This window comes from Pyrus communis, chromosome 4, assembly GCF_041283825.1.
Source record: "Pyrus communis isolate YQ-2024b chromosome 4, ASM4128382v1, whole genome shotgun sequence".
NCBI classification, from domain to species: domain Eukaryota; kingdom Viridiplantae; phylum Streptophyta; class Magnoliopsida; order Rosales; family Rosaceae; genus Pyrus; species Pyrus communis.
This window is the reverse complement of record NC_142568.1, coordinates 20,631,816-20,653,156: the sequence shown is the minus strand read 5'-3', so window position 1 is coordinate 20,653,156 and position 21,341 is coordinate 20,631,816. Positions and strand designations below refer to the sequence as shown.

Here is a 21,341-nt window from a genome sequence, read left to right as displayed (position 1 = left end):
AGAGGGGATAATTAATTCTCGATATTAAAAATAACATAAAAATAAAGCGTTTCTATAAATTTTCAAAAAAAATGTTCTGGTGACGAGGAATCTCATGTGTTCTTGTCACACCAGGATGTCAGTAGTCAAGAACTATACACACACGTATACATACATACATACATACATATATATATATATATATATATATATCTGCCTGTATCTATAGAATTAAGTTTCCATAAATACAGGTTTGAAGCTGGATGATTACTTTCTTTCGCCTTCACCTCTTTCAAATCTGCAAGACAACCAAAAATACATCTGGTTTCCTGGGATCCATTGTTTTTTTTCTTTTCAAATGACATACATCACTTTCTGTCTTGATCCTTTTCAGGTTTGAAAAAAAATACAGAACATTATATTTTCTAAAGTTCAAAAATTCAAGAGGCCATTTTTCTCAATTGAGTTTTTGTCACTATTTGCTTGAGATGGAGATGTTTTCACCTTTAAGTTTTTAACAGTGTCTATGGCACTATGCCGCTACCTCTCCTTTCCAAACTCGCTTTAACAAAACTTAGATAAGAATGTCTGACAATTCGTCTGTTAACACTTTTCACAAAGATTTATAATTTTTGTATTTGGTTCAGTGCGTTTTTATGTGGGTCATATCCAACGTGAACGCTGACCTAATCAAACATCCCTTTAAAATATAAAATAAAAAATAAAAAAATAAAATTGGTCAAAAGACTCAATGGTTAAAGGCATGAAATGAAATTACAGTCTTCCTTTTACGCTGATTCTACTCGTAGTGAAAGCTGCTCCAATCAAAAGCCCTAACAAAGTTTCTCTCCTCTTCTAGGACTTGATGGTTGAAAACATGAATTTATGGCCTTTCTTTTACTACGTCAATCTCATATACAAAAACAACAAAATGATTCGAAATAATTAGACAAATTAAAATGGAAAATAGATGAGGGAGGCAGGATTCCAACACTATATTGATGAGAATCCAGCTGCTAGCTAGAAACGGTCAGAAAACATATGAAAAATGACTTGTAATACAATAAAAGCCATAAATTCTTGTCTGATTGTTTTCTTGGTGGCAAATAGGCAAAAGACTACGTAGTCTCTGTGGCTATAACGTTATCTTAAGAAGAATAGACTTCCAATTCAGTACACAGAAATATCGATATTTAATTGCACAGTAGCTTAGAGGAAGGTGACATATTGTGAGAAAACTATATAATTTCGTACTATATACTGCATCACAAGAGCTAGCACACCGTGTGCTGTGTCCCAAGAGTGGGCCTGAACCTTTTACTACTTCGATATGTGAGGAACAGAGAATTGGGTCCCTGCAAGATGCTGAAACTTCAAAGAAAAAGAGGAAGTGGGAGAGAAATATTTTATATGGCACTTGTATACTGACACATGGTTTTTTTCGCTAATGAAAAATGATTTATGAACAAAAAAATTTGTACATGTGTTTATTTCATTGACATAGGACATCACTGTAATGATGAACTCGTGTGGTGTAAGTTATTCTCGAGATTGAGAGAGAGAGTTTAGCAGTGGAACGTGTAGAAGAAGGTAGAATTGACTTTGCAGAATTATGAAGAGGGAAATTTATAGTAGTGGTACTGTGGAGGAGGGTTTTCAACTTTTCATGAATCATGTCATGACCAAGCATCTTTACCTTATGTAGCAAGACAAAGGGTAAATCTTGCTATTGGGAATGAAAAGCACAGAGTAACATTGTATATGCATTAATATAACCAATTTACATGGCTAAAACTAACATGAAATTAGGTATATTTAATCTATGATCTGTTTTTCTCCTCATGTGATGTGTTTGGTAAAGAGAAAGACATATACATAAGGGCATACACATAAAAAAGAGACACGCTAAAAGAAAAGATATCAATCATCATTGATATATTGTTATGACTCTTTATCTAACATCACGTAGCATTTAACTGTATACAATCGATGACATAAAAAATCTCTCATGTAGAAAACAAAATTCATAATAGCAGTACTGAGGAGGAGAAGAGTTGAGTGGGATCTGTATATACATAATGAGAAAAAAAATGTTGGATCATCAACCATATACACACATGTAAGCGGTTATACTTGTCGTCGCATAACACATATTGCATACAATTAGTGACGCTAAAAAATCTCTTGTATAGATGGTAAAAGAATTGACTTTGCACTATAAAGACTCGACTCATAAAAAGAAAATTCATAACAGTACTACTGTGGAGGATGGTCCTCATGACTCATGAGGTGAATTGAGCATCTTTACATTATTTAGAAAGACAAAGGGTAATATATCATATATGTACATCCATTCATATCACACGCACTTTATCATTGGTACATTGGTGGCTAATGACTATTCTACCATTTCTGTTGTTACAATTTACAGTGCCTGTCTGCCTAATAATTTGATAAATAAAAATGAAAATTTTAGTTTCGAAAATTTCCATATACTATTTCATACCATTTGAGGAAAAAGAAACGATGAAAATAATAGAGGCATGGGTAAAATCAAGGAAAAGCTATTCAAGTGCAAAAAGCCACGTCTTTCCTCCTCTGAAATACACGACAGACTCCATTTTGTTTGTCCATGCATTCTCACAGACATCGTTGTATGGTTTCCCTCGTACAATATGCCCAAGTTTTCTTTTTATCTTTTGCAGATTAATATATAAATAGGACGATCTCAAGCTAACAAGTTTCTTTACTTTGTAAGGGTGGGGAGAGCATTTATCATACACATCTATATTCTTGCTTTGCAAAGAGGTTGTTTTAACAATTCGAACTCATGACCTTTTAATTACAGAGAAACAACTTTTTCATTGCTTCAAGACTCACCCTCTTGCAGATTAATATATAAATATCAATTTATATTTACATAAATATATATAAACATATACTATGTATAAACATATATAAACATTATGTGTTTATATTATATATGGAGATGCATGTGAACCAAATTATTGGTCTACTGTTGGGGACCTACGATTTAAAGGGTGTTGGTAAAGAACAAAAAGCATTGCAATATTGACCAGGCTGAGAGAGGAGAAGATGGGATTACAGTAATGCAGTTGCCAATTTTGATTTCTTTGGTGTTTTTTAATGTTATGCTTATACCATGTGAATCTTTAATAAATTGGAATCTTTACTTCTTTTTTTCTTCTAATATATTATATTAATACTTCTTTTGGTCGAATATGCTAATAGTTCTATAAACAACTGAGATGAACGGAATGTGATTAAAATGATTAACCTAATGATGATCGTATAAGTAAAATATTATTGTCAGAAGATTTTGTTCTGGTGCAAATGTACAGGAAATATCAAGATGATCAAGAACTTCGACACAAGGCAGGAATTAAAAAGTGTTAATGTTTCTTGCATTAGAATCGATGTTCATAGAATGTTCTTTTTCACCTAAACACTTTGAGGTTCAGAAGGAGATTTAAAAAGTGATACGAGTATTAATTAGTTGTTCTTTGTTGGCAGAGATTCCATCGAGGAATCTGCTGCACAGAAAAACCAGCATAGTCTCTCATTTGTGACAATATATAAGTGCATGGCCGTCATGCACAATTAAGATTACCGACCACGTCATTTATAGAGCATTACTTATAAAAATATTTAGGCTTCTTTTAATTTGTTCATACCAACCTCATACAGTACCATCAAAATGTGAGAAACTGTCCTAATCAGGCAGCACTACTTAATATCTTTTCCTAGTCGTTTATCAATATCTCTCTCTTTGAACGACTTATCAAATGAGGAGAAAGATAGAAAAAGATATAAACCGTGACATGTATGTTTCTCTCACAAATACAGTACTTGAAATCTCCATAGCAAGTGCAACATTTATTACCTCACATGATTGTTATAGACATCCAGCACGCGCACACACAGAGTAAAACCACTTTGCCATCAACTTATAAAATATAGTCCGTAACAACTGGCAAATTGTCGATATGCTTTTTTTCTTAAACCCTAAACCCCAAAGTATCATGGAGAGTTTCTTTAGTTTACTTAATATTATTTTGATTTTAAATTAAAGCTAACTATTAATGTATATAACACCACCGTTTTAGTAGCTTTCAATGTATAGATAATTTAATGTTGAGTTGAAGCAGAAGAAAACACCGAAAAAAATTGGCCCCGGAGAACAATACAATTAATCATAAATTATCATTATCCATCCCTGCTGACAATCAAAGGGTTAATGATGAGGAATCTTGCACATAAATCATTCCAAATAATTCGAGAGAAAGTCTAATATCTTGCCACAATCATTGAAGATTGTTAATTTCAACCCTCTCCAAAATGTGAACTGAGAGAGAGAGAGAGAGGGAGGGAGGAAATTTGATTCCTGCACACAAACACAACACCTTTCTCTAGCTAATATTAAAATATGTTGCAAATTATGAAGAGTAACATGGGGGTAGGATCACTAATGCAACATAATACACAAATTAAAATCAACTCTCTTTGTCTGGTTTCGAACTTTGGAGCATAATTTAATCAGAACAGAGAAGCAGCTAAAGCAAATAGCAATTAATTAATTAATTAACTAAGTAGAAAAGGTTTATATATAAAAAGATTTAGAGATAGAGGAGAATAAAAAGATGCATACAAAGAGAAGTCTCTGAAAACATGATTGTTCAGGGACGGCGACAATTGATCCCTAGCTACTTTGTCAACGGATGGAATTAAGATTAAAACTATCATATCGTGATAGTTTAGTTCACAGGAGTGGATACCTTTTGCAGGGTTCTACCAGCGCCGCAAAATGCAGTAAATTTTGTGTGCCCTTCATTTATGATATGGTGAAAAGGGAAGAATGTTTTACTCTGTGTTTTCCAACAACTCTCATAACATATTATGCTATCCATTATACCACATACATCCTACGTGCAAGTTGGTTTTTAGGACGTTACTACTTGTCCCTTTAAAACTGATACATAATGTAGAACAAATGGTCGAGTGGATTGAAAATGAATTAGACCGATGGAAAACGCAACGGGAATTTGCAAATTTGACGTCTGAGCTCCGATTTGGGCCTTGATACCTTTTCGAAAAGGGAACTACGATGCAGTTCCAACTCATTGATTGTCGTGATATATGATGAATTTTAGCCATCCGAGACCGTTTAGGCTTCCAAAAGAGCATTTGAAATTTTGTAATAAACATCAAACATTTCGACTTTCGTCCAAATTAAATCGTATTTTGAATTTTCTAAGGCCTCTGAGTTTCCCTAGAGCTAAATTAGTGTCCTTATAAGCCATTTGGTTGTTTATGTAACCTCATCAATTCAACAATTAATCAAAAATACTTTTGAGATTTTTCTCTCTAAACTGTTGGATTCCATAAGTTTGTACTTCGAGGAATTACGCTTATAATCCTCCTACGCTCGTGCTGCGTTAGTAATACATTCTCTAATATCGGTGAGATCCACATACAATAGTAAGACTCATCTGTGTCAGCAAAGTGTGTTAGTTTTATGTTTTCGAATAGTTTGAGGGAGTTGTTACAGGCACTCCCAAAAAAGTTATTTTGCACACTCCAAACATATAGAAATATACAAAAAAAATACACTTTAGTGGGGTGTTTGATGCCATTTTTTGGAGTCCCTTACCAACATTTTAGTTTTATTGCTATTTTCAGGGTGCGTAACAATGTGGTCTATAAGATTTCAAAATTTGAAAATTTACCCTGAAGTTTACAAATTGGTACACTGTTGTTCTCTCTCGCCGTCAAAAGAAAAATGTTTTTATTTATTGTCGAATTGTATATGTTAATCAACATTTCTTCTATATAAGCAAAAAGCATAAGCCAACCGAGTGTGTTACATTCGGAAACCAAATGTTGAAAGGCACGGGTCAACCCGTTAGATGGCCCAAATTATTTGAGCACGTAGTATCATTAACCATTTTTTAATGAACAAACTGTTAATCAAGCAACTACTTTACTTGCATATTGGGCTAAATGGGTTTGATATCACCGGGCCTTAGCATTTTCAAAAAGATTTAGCAAAAGCCGACATAAGTTGTATATAGGTATATACAATATATATTGTGACTTTTCACCAGTGCACATAGAAATGCACATTTGAGTTACATATTTGAACAAGAGCGGTTAGATCCGGTTAGTTTAAGTGAGGAGGTTTGGTGCATGGGTTGTTTGGTAGCCATTAAATTCATCTATCAACATCAAAATTGAACAAAATGTTTTTCAAACGGTGGTGCTATCACACACCAATTTTTATCTCCCACATGCCTTTCTCAATTTCTGGCCATCGGATCATATAAATTGAAAAAAATCAAATGATATAAATTAACAAAGTGTGTGTAAGAGATGAAAATGGATGTGTGGATAACACCATCCTTTTCAAATCTCAATTGCTGAAATGATTTTTCAGTATGTCATTGATATTTGATCGCTCTGTTGTCAATATTCAAATCATCGTTATTCAATTTTAATATATTCAACAATTGAAATTTAGTCTCTAATCATTTTCTCCACAATCGAGTGGCTCTTTATACACCCTGCAACTAACAACTTGCTCAACACCCTTTAGTATAGAAGTTCTCTAAGATATATATTAGTTGAGAGTTTTTACTTGTTAATCCATTCTAACTTTAAAAGAGGAAATGAATTTTTGAGGGGTAAATCAACTAAAGCTGCTCAGAAATGGGGAAAACATGATAAAATAGCTGCATGGATGGATTTCTTAAATCTAACAAAAGCTTGGAGTTTTCGAAACGATCAATTTATGGCCTTTCCACTCCTCCATGGTAAGCCAAAACTATTAGAAGAAGTGATTAATACTTCAACGTACTTCTTAGATTTAAGCCAAAAAATGCCCTCTTATTTCTTGGCCAGCAAGTTTACACAACTTAGTCTATAAAGTGTTTCTGCAACAAACACAGTAATTTTGATAAGCACAAGAGTTTTGATTGATACTTTTCTCTATAGAGGGATCTCACTCAATCATAGCTGGATTGGTATCCACATGGAGAACGTATTGTCAACGGTATACATACTAATACAATAGTTGCGGATATGTTATCGACATGGATCCCGCTTGTATAGGAAGAGGCCTGATTTTCTGCACACTTTACTGGGATAATGGAGATTTGATTGTGCCTACTTTACTGTGTTACGTCTCTTCGTAATGTTGCAAAAGTCCTGCTCCAGCTGCAGATGAACGGATTCTGCTTAAGAATTGGCCTCATTTTCTCTATACACATATAAATTATGAATGTCAAAATACAAATCAACCGTGAAACGTGTACATAGAACTAGATGAGAAAGGCCATGTATGCGCATCCAACAATAAATATCATCATACTTCAATGTAAACCGTTTGAATTGTGTCCGGCAGAGTTGAAGAAATTGTGTCCAGACCACGATGGGAGATTGACTGTGCTGGAGACAAGGAACTAGTACATCTTCCAGACAAGGAATCTGGTGTCACCGCACTACTGATCGTTGTCACCATGGAAGAATGAGAATATTGTTCAATCATCTGCCAGCGCTTTTACCGTCTTTTATCCAATTCGTTCATTTGTTTTTTGGTCTTTGAACTTCGATAGTAGAATTCTATTGATTTCAATTATTACAAAATTATTTCATTAAGCAGAAGGGGTAGTATTATAGTGCAGACAACTCAATACAATGACAGTGTAAATAATTTGATCAAACAATGGTCATTCGAGAGCCAGATCGCAGCAAGTTTCATCAACAACCTTAACCTCTGCTCTATCAAAATACCAATCTCCAACAGCTTCTCCAATTGTCTGCAGTAATCCGTCACATACAAAGTTTTAGATATCTTCGAACTCTCTCTACAGATAATGCATGTGTTTGTGTTTGCTTGTGTTAGTAGTTAAACAGGCTCACCTTGTTTCCAAGAGCTGGAAATTCATGAGCAAACAATGCACTTTCCTTCGTTTGACAGTGCACCAAACACGAATTTATGAACATCCCATTTTGATTACGCATTGAGAATTGTTTTACTGCAATCAGCATTTGATTCCTGAATCCTGTTACATATATAACCGAAAGTTAACGTCACAGAAGTTACATGTTTAGTTTGTTTCTCAATTTTAAGACTTCAAAAAAAAAAAAAAAAATCTTGTGTGTGGGATTTCACCTTGCAGAATTTGAATCTGTGATGCAGAACAACTTGCAAGGTTAAATCTGCAACTCTCCCACTCGCTGCACGGATCTGCTGATGGTGGAACGAAACTGTTATTGATCTGATTTCAAGGGGGAAAGTACAATTCAATGCATTCTTTCAGTAAACGTCTGTCCAGTAATTCTCAAATAATTAAGACCATATTCAAACTCAAAATGAACAATTACCTGCCATGAATCGTATGCTGAATTGAGTATAAATAGCGGGGTTGTAATGTTCACAATTAAGTTCTCCGGGAAGAAGCACTGCAAAGTAAGTAGTGTACAACTTATTTTATGTTACTACCTATTTTCAAACCAAAACTGCCAAGAGGAAAACAACTTGTTTACCGAAGTAGGATCGAGGTGACTAGTACAGAATCGCGGCAGATTTTCTTGCACCCCCTGCAAGCTTACAACACCGCTATAATAATCCCTCAGTGTGCGTTGACCGGAAATATCAACCCTACGATTCCATACAGGATATCACCAATAAAATTTTAAGTGTTAATAACTAGCAGGGAACATTGACAAAGAGAAAAGACATTACAGATATAGTACTCACGCGTCAAGAAAAACTCCAGCATCACTCAGGCACTTCACTTTTGTACTTGTGGGAAACATGCCCCGAAACTCATCACAGTGCAAAATTGTTGACAGACCGCCGGCAGAGCAACCACAAAGAAGTGCCTAATGGATGATGGATTAATATGCATTGAGAAGTGGCTTAACATGGCAACACAAAAAATTCTTTAGAATGAAGAAATGTAGTACATTTTTCGCGTCACGCATTCCCTTCGACATCAAATCGTCCATTGCAGATAACCATATACGCTGTCCTCTAAATTGCAGTTTTGCTTCCTAAAAGCAGAATCACTATATTTTAGCTTCTCATTTGCACTTATGAACAGAAATACACAAAGTACCTTCCAATAGCTGCAGCACTACTACAGCCCCTATCATACTTTTGTGGAAAAATGTAAATGGCAAGATCATCCCACCAACCTGACTTTCGCTGTCCCCAGAAAATGAAGCACCGTCGCAATAGCGGAGCTCTACTCTATTCCAGTTGAAAAACTCTGCAGTCCCTTACAAGATAATGGTTAAGATGGCTAAACTAAAGGGGAAAAAAAAAGGCAGATGCAGGCATCAGCCTTAAACAATGTACCATTAAGTTTGAGGAGAAACCGGGATTTTCCTCAGATTGGTTGCTTAGTATTCCAGAAAATGCCATATATGGTTCCATGTACGCTGATGATCCCAATCCGAAAAGTGAAGTTGTGCGGTTAGAACAACTTTTGGTGTCGTTACACCATGCTCCTCCCTGCATCAACAAGGACTTCAGAGGGTTGCTTGGTGATCAATCAGCTAAAAGGAATCATGAAGTCGAAAAGAAAATAACTAGAAGGAAACACGAGCTTGCCATTTTTCTCAAACTATCTTTATGGTATAATAATCCCAATATCGACATAGAAACTTATAAAATATGTCATTTTTTCTGATCTATCTCACAGACCTGAAGGTGAATGAGCCAACTGTTCGCTCCCGATCCATATCCACGATGTAAATGATAAGCAGGTGCTGTTCCATCCAAGCAGACTGCAGAGTAGGTAAATTAAAAGGAATAAGGATTAATTAAGAACCGCAAAAATTTTAGAGCATACATCATTGTATGGCATACCTGCTCCTTTAGCAGCAGCTTCTTGGACGAGTGTTAGCTCTACCATGAGTAGTGTGTCATTAAAAGCCTTGGAGCTTCCATCGGTCTCCAACAAAGACGGCACCGTCTCATCAAGATTCTTCTCTTCCACAAACCCATCAACCCAAGTTCTGAACACAAGTGCTGTTACAATGCCAATCCACAAGAACTTCACCATGGCTCTCCTCTCCCTTCAATCTCTCCGCCACCCAAGTCTTCGAAGACGTAGATATAAAAACGAAACGCAAATGAAGAACATGGGTATAAATCAAGGAAAAGCTATTCAATTGCAATTGGCCATTATCTTTATTCATCCCTCCAGACGAGGGGTCAATGGTGAGGAATCTTACACACAAGTCATTCCAAATAATTCGAGAAAGTCTCATATCTTGCCACAATCATTGAAGATTGTTAATTTCAACTCTCTCCAAAATGTGAACTGAGAGAGAGAGAGAGAGAGAGATAGGAAATTTGATTCCTTTACTGCACACAAACACGAGACCTTCTCTAGCAAATATTAAGATATGTTCCAAATTAGGAAGGGTAACATGGGAGTAGGATGATTAACGTAATACACAAGTTATTAACTCTCTTTGTCTGGTTTCGAACTGTGGGGCATAATTTAATCAGAATACTGAAGCAGCTGAAGCAAATAGCAATTAATTAATTAGTTATTCAATTACCAAAGTAGAAAGGGTTTTTATATATTTACACACACACACACATACACATATATAAATATATACATACATACATACATACATATATATACATGCATACATACATACATACTCAGAGAAGTCTCTAAAAACATGGTTGTTCAGGGAAGACGCCAATTATCTACTTTGTCAACGGATGGAATTAAGATTAAAACTGAAAAGGGAAGAATGTTTTAATCTGTGTTTCCCAACAACTTTCACTACATATGTGCAATCCATTACACCACATAAACCCTACGTGTACGTTGATTTTTAGGGCGATGCTATTTCGACCTTCAAAACTGACACATTTGTTGATACACTCTCTAATATTGGTGAGACCCAAAAGTTATTTGTAACTAGCTATTTAAAGTACGTTTATATCATCAACAATTTACGCATTCAACAGTAAATATCATCATACATCCACGTAAACTGTTTGAATTTGTGTCCGGCGGAGTAGGGGGAAATAGTGTCCAGACCATGATGGGAGATTGACTGCGTTGGAGGCAAGGAACTAACACATGGCCCAGACAAGGAATCTGGTATCACTGCACTACTCAACATTGTCACAATGGAAGAGTGAGAATGGTGTTCATTCATTTGTTTTTTGGTTCTTGAACTTGGTAGTAGAATTCTATTGATTTCAGTTGTTACAAGTTATTTCATTAAGCAGAAGGGATGGTATTATAGTGCAGACAACTCAATACAATGACCATGTAAATAATCTGTCAATCAATTCTCATTCGAGAGCCAGATGGCGGCAAGTTTCATCAACAACCTTAACCTCTGCTCTATCAAAATACCAATCTCCAACAGCTTCTGCAATTGTCTGCAATAATCCGTCATATACGGTAAGTTTTGGAAATCTTTAAACTCTCTCTACATATAATGCATGTGTTTCTGTTTCTGTTTGTGTGTGTTAGTAGTTAAACAGGCTCACCTTGTTTCCAAGAGCTGGAGATTCATTAGCATACCATGCACTTTTCTCCGTTTGACAGTGCACCAAACACGAATTTATGAACATCCCATTTTGATTACGCATTGAGAATTCTCTTACTGCATTCAGCATTTGATTCCTGAATCCTGTTCCATATACAGCAGAGAAATAATGTCACAAAAGCCACATGTTTAGTTTGTTTCTCAAGCTGTTGCAACTTTTATGAGTTGAAAACTTCCTCGTATGTGGGATTTCACCTTGAAGAATTTGCATCTGTGATGCAGAACAACTTGCAAGGTTATATCTGCAACTCTTCCACTCGCCGTGCGGATCTGCTGATGGTGGAGCTAAACTGTTATTGATCTGATTTCAAGTGGGGAAGTACAATTCAATGCATTCTTTCAGTAAAAGTCCGTCCAGTAATTTTCAAATAATTAACACCATATTCAAATTTACAATGAACAATTACCTGCCATGAATCATATGCTGAATTGAGTATAAATAGCGGGGTTGTAATGTTCACAATTAAGTTCTTGGGGAAGAAGCACTGCAAAGTAAGAAACAGTGTAAAACTTACTTAGAGATCCCCCTATCTTCAAATCCAAAACTGCAAGAGGAAAAAAAAAAATTGTTTACTGAAGTAGGATCGAGGTGACTAGTACAGAATCGCGGAAGATTTTCTTGCACCCCCTGCAAGCTTACTACACCACTATAAAAATCCCTCATTGTGCGTTCACCGGAAATATCAACCCTACAGTTCCATACAGGATATCAGCAATAAAATTTGAACTGTAAATAACTAGCAAGGAACATTGACAGAGAAAAGGCATCACAGATACAGTACTCACACGTCAAGAAAAAGTCCAGCATCACTCAGGCACTTCACTTTCGTAGTTGTAGGAAACAAGCCCCGAAACTCATCACAGTGCAAAATTGATGACAGACCGCCGGCAGAGCAACCAGAAAGAAGAGCCTAACGTATGATGGATTAATATGCTTTGAGAAGTGGCTTAAAACGGCAACACAAAAATTTCTTTAGCATAAAGAAATGTAGTACATGATTCGCGTTGCGCATTCCCCTTGACATCAAATCGTCCATTGCAGCTAACCATATACGCTGTCCTCTAAATTTCAGTTTTGCTGCCTAAAAGCAGAATCACTATATTTTAGCTTCTCATTTGCACTTAGGAACAGAAATACACAAAGTACCTCCCGATACAAGGAAGTTAATTTTTCGTTCCAATAGCTGCAGCACTATAGTCGCTATCATAATTTTGTGGGAAACTGTAAACGGAAAGATCATCCCACCTACCTGATTTTCGCTGTCCCCAGAAAATGAAGCACCGTCACAATACCGGAGCTCTACTCTATTCCAGTTGAAAAACTCTGCAGTCCCTTACATGATAATGGTTAAGACGGCTAAACAAGTTAAAAAAAAAGGCAGATGCATCAGCTTTAAACAATGTAGCATTAAGTTTGAGGAGAAAACCGGGATTTTCTTTAGAGTGATTGCTTAGTATTCCAGAAAATGCTATCTCTGGTTCCATGTGCGCTGATGATCCATAAGGTGAAAGCTTGCGGTTAGAACAACTTTTGGTGTCGTTACACCATGCTCCTCCCTGCATCAACAAGGACTTCAGAGGGTTGCTTGGTGATCAATCAACTAAAAGGAATCATGAAGTCCAAAAGAAAATAACTAAAAGGAAACATGAACTTGCTATTTTCCTCAACCTATCTTTACGATATAATTATCCAATGTCAACATAGAAACGTATAAACTATGTCATTTTTTCTGATCTATCTCACAAACCTGAAGGTGAATGAGCCAACTGTTCGACCCCGATCCATATCCACGATGCAAATGGTAAGCAGGTACTGTTCCATCCAAGCAGACTGCAAAGTAGGAAATTAAAAGGTATAAGGATTAATTGAGAACTGCAACAATTTTAGAGTATGCATCAATGTATGGCATACCTGCTCCTTTGGCAGCAGCTCCTTTGACGAGTGTTAGCCCTACCATGAGTATGTCATTTGCAGCCTCGGAGCTTCCATAGGTCTCCAACAAAGACGGCACCGTCTCATTAAAATTCTTCTCTTCCACAAAACCATCAACCCAAATTCCGAAAACAAGTGCTGTTACAATGCCAACCCACAAGAACTTCACCATGGCTCTCCTCTCCTCTCCTCCAATCTCTCGGCCACCCAAGCCTTCGGAAACTTAGATATAAAAACGAAAGTCAAATCCTGATTAAACTGGAGAGGATTTGAACATACGTACGTTAGTGCTTAGTCAAATCTGGCAGCTCCAGACGTCCCATCAACAATTTTTTACCAACTTACCAGAAAATAAAAGGAAATGGACTGAAAAAAGAGGAAATGAATTCTTATAGGACTAAGTCAACTAAAGCTGCCCAGAAATGGGAAAAACTAAGAAGAAATGTCCGGTATGAACTTCCTCAATTTAGCAAAAGCTTGGAGTGTTCGATTTCGAAATGAACAAATTAAGGCCTTTCTCATCCACCATGGTAAACCAGACTACTTCCGATTCCGCATGGTTATATATACAGATACTGTCATTGGATGTTGTTGATGCTTCAAGGTAATCCTTCGATTAAGTCCGAAAACCGTCCCCTCTTTCGTTTTTGTTATCTCAGAGTTTACGCAACTTAGTCTGTAAGTTGTCTGTATAGAAGAGTGTTTCCCAAGTCATGTAACAGACGCTGATTGACAGTGACTGGTGAACACAAAAACCATCACAATTATCAAATAATCCCTGAAAAATATCAATCAAAAGTTCAACTACGGAGGTTCCAAGGCTTCAAATAACATACTGATGGTAGGAATAGCCACAGTGCCGACGCACATGAACTTCACCATGGCTCTCCTCTGCCTCAATCTCTCTGCCACCCCCACCTTCGAAATATGAAGATAAAAACGAAACTCAAATCCTAAACTGGTAAAACATTCGACTGCACGTTGGTTCTCGGTTAAATCAGAATGTTTATTGAATTCTTACTTCACTGTGGCCATCTTATCACAACATAAATCGAAATAAGATTTAACAGAGGAGATGAATTCTTGTGGGAGTAATTCAACCGAAGTTGCCCAGAAACGGGAAAAAATCGAATGGCTGCAATACAGAGTTGCTAACACCTTACATAAAACACTGAACAGAACCCAGAATCAAAATCATCACATAATCTATTACAAACTCCTTAAAGAAGTGAGACTTCTCTCTACCTCTTCAACTACTAATTTGCTAATGCACCAACTGAGTTTGTTGGAGACATACTCAAAGATATGAAGAACTTGCACGAAAAACATTACATCAATTGCGAAATGCTTGCTGATGGCATTTGCTTTTCTCAGCAGATTTCCTTTTTATTGTCTTCTATATCAATTTTCAATCATACTATAAAGCTATTTCGTTCAACAAAAGGGAAAACTAAGCTCTTTCGAAATTCAGATTGTGGCAAGAATTGTCACATGGGTAGGGACAATCTATGGCCTTCACGCTTGTTCTGTCGAAATACCAATCTCCAACTGCTATAGCGATTGCCTGCATATCATTGGTCACACATAAACATAAGAATTTAAAATTTAAGGTCGCTTGATTTTTATGATTGGACGAGAACTGGATATAGTATGTTGCATCAGAGGCTCACCTTCTTTCCAATAACTGGAGAATCATCAGCAAACCATGTATCCTGCCTCTCGGATTGGCAGTGAGCAAAACACGAATTTATAAACAGCCCATTTTGTTTAGACATAGAGAACTGTTTTACTGCATTCAGCATTTGATTCCTGAATCCTGTTTAAAAGAAGAAAATTGAAGATGCTAAGATTCAGTTAATTTGTTTCTGAAAATGCTAAGATTCAAAGTAGTTCCTCAAATGTGGGATCACCTTGAAGAAAATTGATCTGTGATGAAGTACATTTTGCATGGTTTAATCTGCAATCGCGCCAGTAGCCGGCAGGATCTGCTGCTGGTGGAGCTAAACTGGACTGGATCTGTTTTCAGGCAGAATCATTCCATCATTTCTCAAACACTGTGCAGCATATAACATCAGGTAAAACCAAATTTTAAAATCCTATAATAACGAAACTTTACCTGCCACGAATCATATGCTGCATTGAGTATAAACAGTGGGGTTTTGACGCTGGAGATCAAGTTCTGAGGGAAGAAGCACTGCAAGGAAGGATGGTAATTGAAGTGTAAATACTAAATAGCAGTGCACATAACTTTTCTACATTTCCACCTATCTTCAAGTTTTTTTTTTTGGTCAAACCACCTATCTTCAAGTTAGAAAAAATATATAAGAAGGGAAAAGGAAATTATTACCGAAGTTGGATCAAGGTGATTAGTGCAAAAATGTGGCAGATTTGGTTTCACCCCCTGTGATAAGCATAATATAATACCATAAGCATACATTGAAAACATGCACACAAAAAACATGAAGATGAAACATGGATTGGTAGTGGGTTACAATTCTTTAAGATCGAGTCAATACCTGCAAGCCAACGATGCCACTATATAAATTCCTGAGTGTGTGTCCACCAGAAACGTCATGCCTACAAGATACAGGTTCCCAATTAAAATCTGTGTTAATAAGCTAGAGCATGCCTTCACACTGGAAAGGGAAAGGGCATTCCGGATAGTACTTACGCATCAAGAAACAATCCAGCATCACTCAGGCACTTCACCTTCGTATTTCCTGGCATTAAACCTCGGAACTTATCACAGTGCAAAATAGCTGCCAGACCTCCGGCAGAGCAACCTGAAAGAAGAGCCTGAAACACAATTGGTTAATATACAGTAAAACGTGGCATAGCATGTGAATAGATCATAAGCAAGAAGTATTGTACCTGCTTGGCGTAGCGCATGCCCTTTGATTTCAAGTCTTCCATTGCAGCCAACCATATACGCTCCCCTCTAAATTGCAGTTGTTTAGCCTAAAAGAAACACTATATTTTAGCATCTCATGTACACATATGAATGAAAATAGTCGAGTTATCATCCAGTACTACCATATTTATGTTGGATTTATCAGTTTGAAGCCAATTTTTAGCTGCCAAATGATATCAATACCGCCATTTGGTAGAAAAATGTAAACATTGAGAACATCCTACTAACCTTATGTTCACTATCCCCAGTAAAAGAAGCACCATCGCAATAACGAACCTTTACTCTGTTCCAGTTGAAAAAATCTGCAACCCCATACATGATAAGGTGAGGGTCAAGAAGACTAAACTAGAAAAAAGCAGATGCAAGTATAATCTTAGACAATTTAGCATTAAGTTTGAGGAACAAACCAGGATTTTCTTGGGCTTTATTGCTCAGTATTCCACTAAATGCTACCTGTTTTTCCATGTATTTTGATGATCCCCGCCTTGATGTTTTTCGGTAAACACAAGTTCTAATGTTGTTACACCATCCTCCCCCCTGCCACAAGATGTTTATTCAAGTCAATTCCTAAACTACGCAAATTGTCAACAAATCAAAGGACTTGAGAGGCTTGTTTGGAAACCAATCAACCAAAAGGTAACATGATAAAAACATGTTTTACGTATCTAAAAAACATTGCGGATGATTTTAAAACTAGTCATCTGATAATTTTCATTCACGACACGCTTGGAAGTTCGTATTTCAGAAACCATCTTTAAGATTTTGATATACAAAAGAATGAAGATAATACTGCATAATTGCAAGATGTCATTGTTTTTTATTTGGGAACTTTAACGAAAGTTTTCGGTACTGTTCACTTTAATGAAAAACCATATTTTTACATTAAAAAGTCAATTTTGGTATTATTCACCTTACCCTTTATTTTGTCCTTATCATTAAAACTCAAAGTTTTTGAACCATTTTCATTAGTTTTTCTTTTTTATTTATCTCAGAATCACAAACCTCCAATTGAATGAGCCAACTATTTGCTCCTGATCCATATCCGCGATGCAAATGATACCCCGGTAAGGTTCCATCCAAGCAGACTGCAAAATCCGAAAACTCGAGTACGTAAATTAAGCCAAAATAAAAATAAGATGGATCTCAAATAAATAAATAAAACTCAAGCCACTATCATTCAGGAACAATGAATATGAAATGATTCACAATATGAATTGATAAATAAATAAATAACAAATTCAACACGAATCACGTCAGCTTCATGATAAACAGTATGCTAATCATTCAAGCAGGAATCTCACTCAGAATGTTAGACCACTGAAGGAATTAAAGAACTCAGAAAACAGAATTTCAAAAAGTAATAAATAAGATGTTTCCAGGAAAATTGCAATACAAGCTACAATAAATACATAAATCGAGGGACAAAACAAAGCAATCAATATATAGCATATAATCTGTTTTCTCACCTCTCCGAAAGAAGTACAGAGAAAAACAGGAAAAAGGTACTAACTTTATCTAAATCAAGCAATATGCAAAATGTTTCGAATCGAAAAATGAAAAAGACAGATGTGGGTTACGCCAGTTCGTCAGAGTTCGATTCCCAATCCCCGTAAATCAAATCAGAGTAGTTTAGAATATCGTCTTGTAACACTATGCAAAATGTATATCATAGGAGTGGAGATTTTACCTGCTCGTTTAGCTCCAGCTCCTCGAATGAGGGTTAGTCCGACCATCAGCAAGTTAGCTCCGACCTTGGACTCCCCGTAGCCCTCCAACAATGCTATCTCTGTTTCATTGTATCCGTACTCCATAAACCCAGCAACCCATTTGCTGCAAGCAAGTGAAATTACAATGCTAACCCAGAAAAGCTTCATCTTTCCTCTCTCTCTCTCTCTCTCTCTGGTTCAGTGATTCAAATCTCTCTGCCACCACCCAAGTTTTGAAAAATATAAACTTTACTTATAAAAAATCTTCGAAAAGAAATTGAACAAAAAATGCAAACTTTGATTTGCCTTGGTATTTGGAGAAATGGGCCAAATGGGCAGTGACTGGTTTCAGTAAGTGCTATACCATTTCATGGAAGATTTCTTCAGCTTGGGAGCTGATAAAACTCAGTAAATCTAGAGAGTGTGAGAGAGAAGAGTGTTTGGGGGGCTTTTAAAGGTTTAATTGCACCACAGGCACGTTTCGAATCTTAATTACGTCATTTAGGAGAGCAATGCTAGAGAAACGGGATTTCAGGGACACGGCAGTCGCGGACAATGTCAGCCGTTGATTTGAGTGAGAACAAAAGGTTGAGAAAATTAGGTTGTCCATTTTTTTTTTCAAGAAAATTAGGTTTTCATATAGTGTTATTAGTCTAGGTGTTGTAATTAATTTACGATGGGTTTGATATTTTATGTACTTAAAAGTATAATATTAATAAAATAAATTTATCTGTTATAAAATGGATAGTCACATCACATAATTGTAAAAATAACGCTCTACGTAAACTTATGTGCAATGAATTAAATCACTTTATTTCCGGCAATCGAAGTGTCTCCCTTGTTATGTAAAACAACTATTTTTATATGGATAGAGCTATTCGCATGCTCATTTTTACTTTCACACATTTTTGTCAATTTTTAGTTATTGATCATCTTCAATCTATTCGATTTGACGACCAAAAATTGATAATAATGTATGAGAAATTAAAAATATATTTGCCAAACTATTCTTCAACATCATCACCACTAGTGGAATCACATATCTTCGTGTCAGAACAAGAGAACAACCCGAGAGAATAGCAAGCAAGCATAAACTACACTACATCGTGCTTTGTTCTTGAGAAGTAACCTGCATGGAACTGATTTATTACCGCATGAGATTTAGGTTCAATAATACAATGTCATATAAACTCATTCTATGTATGTCATTCTCATCTTCTTCCGACAAAGTCCGCTCCTTCAACCGGGTAATTCTCCTATTTTGACTTGGATTCCAACAACCCGTTTACTTGCGGGTCTGCGACTTGCTTTTTAGAAGACCACCGGCTGTGACAGGTGACATTACATAAATTAAGGGGTGTGATATTCACACATCCTATTTTACTTCTCACATACCTTTTTAATTTTCGGTTGTCGAATCAAATGAATTGAAGAATATAAAAAAACATAAAGTATCAAAAGATCTGTGAGAAGTAAAATAAGATATGCGAATAGTACACCCCTAAACTAAAAGTGGTTGGCTCTCTCCTCTGGGTTGGAGAGCAGAAGGAAGGTGGTGGTGGGGTTGATGATGGTGAAACACTGAAAATAGTTATGACTTTAATGTGGGTGTGGGGGATTTGTTTGCTTGAGATGCATACAGCTGTTTATGTGTTTTAACACTAAAAACAATCACATCACCACCTTGATCCGACGGTCCATATTGAGTGGACCTACCATGGTCATTATTGTCGTTGATCTTTTGTTCGTGAATATTGTAGTTTTGGGAGTTCAAATTTTACATGTGCAGTGTTTTTCGCTGAAGATATTGACTCCCGTCCACTGATAAATGGAAACAAGTACATGTATAATTAATCCATAATTTTGGCGGCAATTAATTTCCTTGTCAGGCAAAATTTAAATTTAAGTATGACCCAATTTATATTATCTTCCCTACAACCCTAGCTAGGTACTATCTAGAGAAAATATAAAAAGGAAAAATCCCTCAGCCGCTGACCCTGGCTGTTGGTCTTAAGAACAGCGGCAATCTCTTTTGGTCTTTTCCTTTTATTTTTTTACGCACTTCTTTTTTAGTTGTGGCCGTTCTTTTGTTGTGTCAAGAAGAGCTTTCGTGATTGTGATTATTCTCTTGTTATGTCACGAAGAGTTTTTGTGATGATTATAACTTATGGATCACACTTAGATCTTTAAGGAATAGCTATTGTTTAGAGTTAATGTTGGTTTTTGTTTTTGTTTTTGCTTTTGAGCATGGCAAAGGACTATGAAAAGAAAGCTCGACGTTTTCTGGAGATGACTTATAGCAGTACTTCTTTTTTGACAATTGCAAGATCATCAGAGGCGGTGCGGTCTGTTTCTCGTAATGTTGTTACATTGATTCTACAACTCACAAGGTTGTTATATTTCCTGTTGGTTAGATATGCGTCCCCATGCCTATGGTAGTTGAGGATGTAATTGTATTCATGATGAGTTTGTAAATGTGAAATTTTATGATGTTTTTTGGCATGTATAACCTTTTGATTGTATCGACATGCATGTCCTATGTACGTTCTTAAAGGTTTCTTAATAAATTCTTATTGCCTCAAAAAAAAAAAAAAAAGGTTATGTCCACTTAATTAACTCTTATCATGTAACTGAGAGTACGTTACTCCATCACGTGATAAGAAAGAATGAAATAAAATAATTTTGTCCCTGGTTAGAATGTATAATCTCCACGACTAAAAGGTGTGTGAAATTTCTCTAACTTTGACAGCAACATTTACTTGTACGGTTTGTTCCTAAGATTATTCACCTACCCTTCTCTCTCCTGAATTTTTGTCATAAAAGAATCAACATAAGCTTCAAGCACATCATACACTTTTGGAAAATAGCACTGTGAATTGTAAGCATTGGATAAACAGAAACGGGAGAACGGTAATTGAAGAGGGATTTTTTAGTATGCATGGCATGGCCCATGGGTGGGGTGTATGCTATGTATAAACCGGAATCCTCTTATCTATACTACACTTATATTGTATACATACACACTGATATATGTTACATCATTTGCTGCACATTCAACACTTCATTCATAGAATGACTATAAAGAACTATATCTCTGACATGATGATTCTTTCGGATAACTAGGATGAACTTACTTAAGTAGTTAACTCAAGGTAAGGTTGTTCAAATCTTCTATATTCATTTTGTGTGCAATCTCTTT

The 21,341-nt window shown here is 36.1% G+C and overlaps 3 protein-coding genes across 6 annotated transcripts; all 3 read right to left on the bottom strand.

The window, feature by feature from the left end:
* Positions 1–7,624: 7,624 nt before the first annotated feature.
* Positions 7,625–10,202, bottom strand: LOC137723459 (pectin acetylesterase 12-like). Of its 2 annotated transcripts, none has more exons than XR_015961803.1 (11): positions 9,875–10,202; positions 9,710–9,792; positions 9,382–9,517; positions 9,199–9,272; positions 8,968–9,054; positions 8,759–8,883; positions 8,545–8,659; positions 8,383–8,460; positions 8,171–8,245; positions 7,918–8,060; positions 7,625–7,814 (listed from the first exon to the last, which is right to left on the bottom strand). XR_015961803.1 is itself a non-coding variant. In XM_088692925.1 (11 exons), exons 1-11 carry the CDS (start codon positions 10,068–10,070, stop codon positions 7,725–7,727), a joined length of 1,233 nt encoding a protein of 410 aa, XP_088549051.1. In that variant the 5' UTR covers positions 10,071–10,202; the 3' UTR covers positions 7,625–7,724. The 2 variants fall into 2 exon arrangements, 1 of the variants encoding a protein (XP_088549051.1); XM_088692925.1 differs by having other exon boundaries at positions 8,171–8,276.
* Positions 10,203–11,192: 990 nt separating this feature from the next.
* On the bottom strand, positions 11,193–14,145 carry LOC137721788 (pectin acetylesterase 12). 2 transcript variants are annotated; one of them, XM_068460806.2, is made up of 12 exons: positions 13,871–14,094; positions 13,505–13,783; positions 13,341–13,423; positions 13,020–13,149; positions 12,843–12,916; positions 12,588–12,674; positions 12,379–12,503; positions 12,167–12,281; positions 12,000–12,077; positions 11,788–11,893; positions 11,534–11,676; positions 11,193–11,422 (listed from the first exon to the last, which is right to left on the bottom strand). In XM_068460806.2, the coding sequence occupies exons 2-12, from the start codon at positions 13,695–13,697 to the stop codon at positions 11,333–11,335; spliced, it is 1,224 nt and encodes a 407-aa protein (XP_068316907.2). In that variant the 5' UTR covers positions 13,698–13,783; positions 13,871–14,094; the 3' UTR covers positions 11,193–11,332. The 2 variants fall into 2 exon arrangements, 1 of the variants encoding a protein (XP_068316907.2); XR_015961804.1 differs by having other exon boundaries at positions 11,788–11,862; positions 13,505–14,145.
* A 460-nt stretch (positions 14,146–14,605) lies between these two features.
* Positions 14,606–18,750, bottom strand: LOC137722786 (pectin acetylesterase 10). 2 transcript variants are annotated; one of them, XM_068461873.2, is made up of 13 exons: positions 18,449–18,750; positions 18,124–18,358; positions 17,439–17,521; positions 16,844–16,973; positions 16,665–16,738; positions 16,397–16,483; positions 16,197–16,321; positions 16,042–16,102; positions 15,873–15,926; positions 15,642–15,719; positions 15,436–15,541; positions 15,196–15,341; positions 14,606–15,089 (listed from the first exon to the last, which is right to left on the bottom strand). In XM_068461873.2, exons 2-13 carry the CDS (start codon positions 18,308–18,310, stop codon positions 14,976–14,978), a joined length of 1,245 nt encoding a protein of 414 aa, XP_068317974.2. In that variant the 5' UTR covers positions 18,311–18,358; positions 18,449–18,750; the 3' UTR covers positions 14,606–14,975. The 2 variants fall into 2 exon arrangements, with proteins under 2 accessions (XP_068317974.2, XP_088549050.1); XM_088692924.1 differs by having other exon boundaries at positions 18,124–18,266; positions 18,449–18,618.
* Between the last annotated feature and the right edge of the window lie 2,591 nt (positions 18,751–21,341).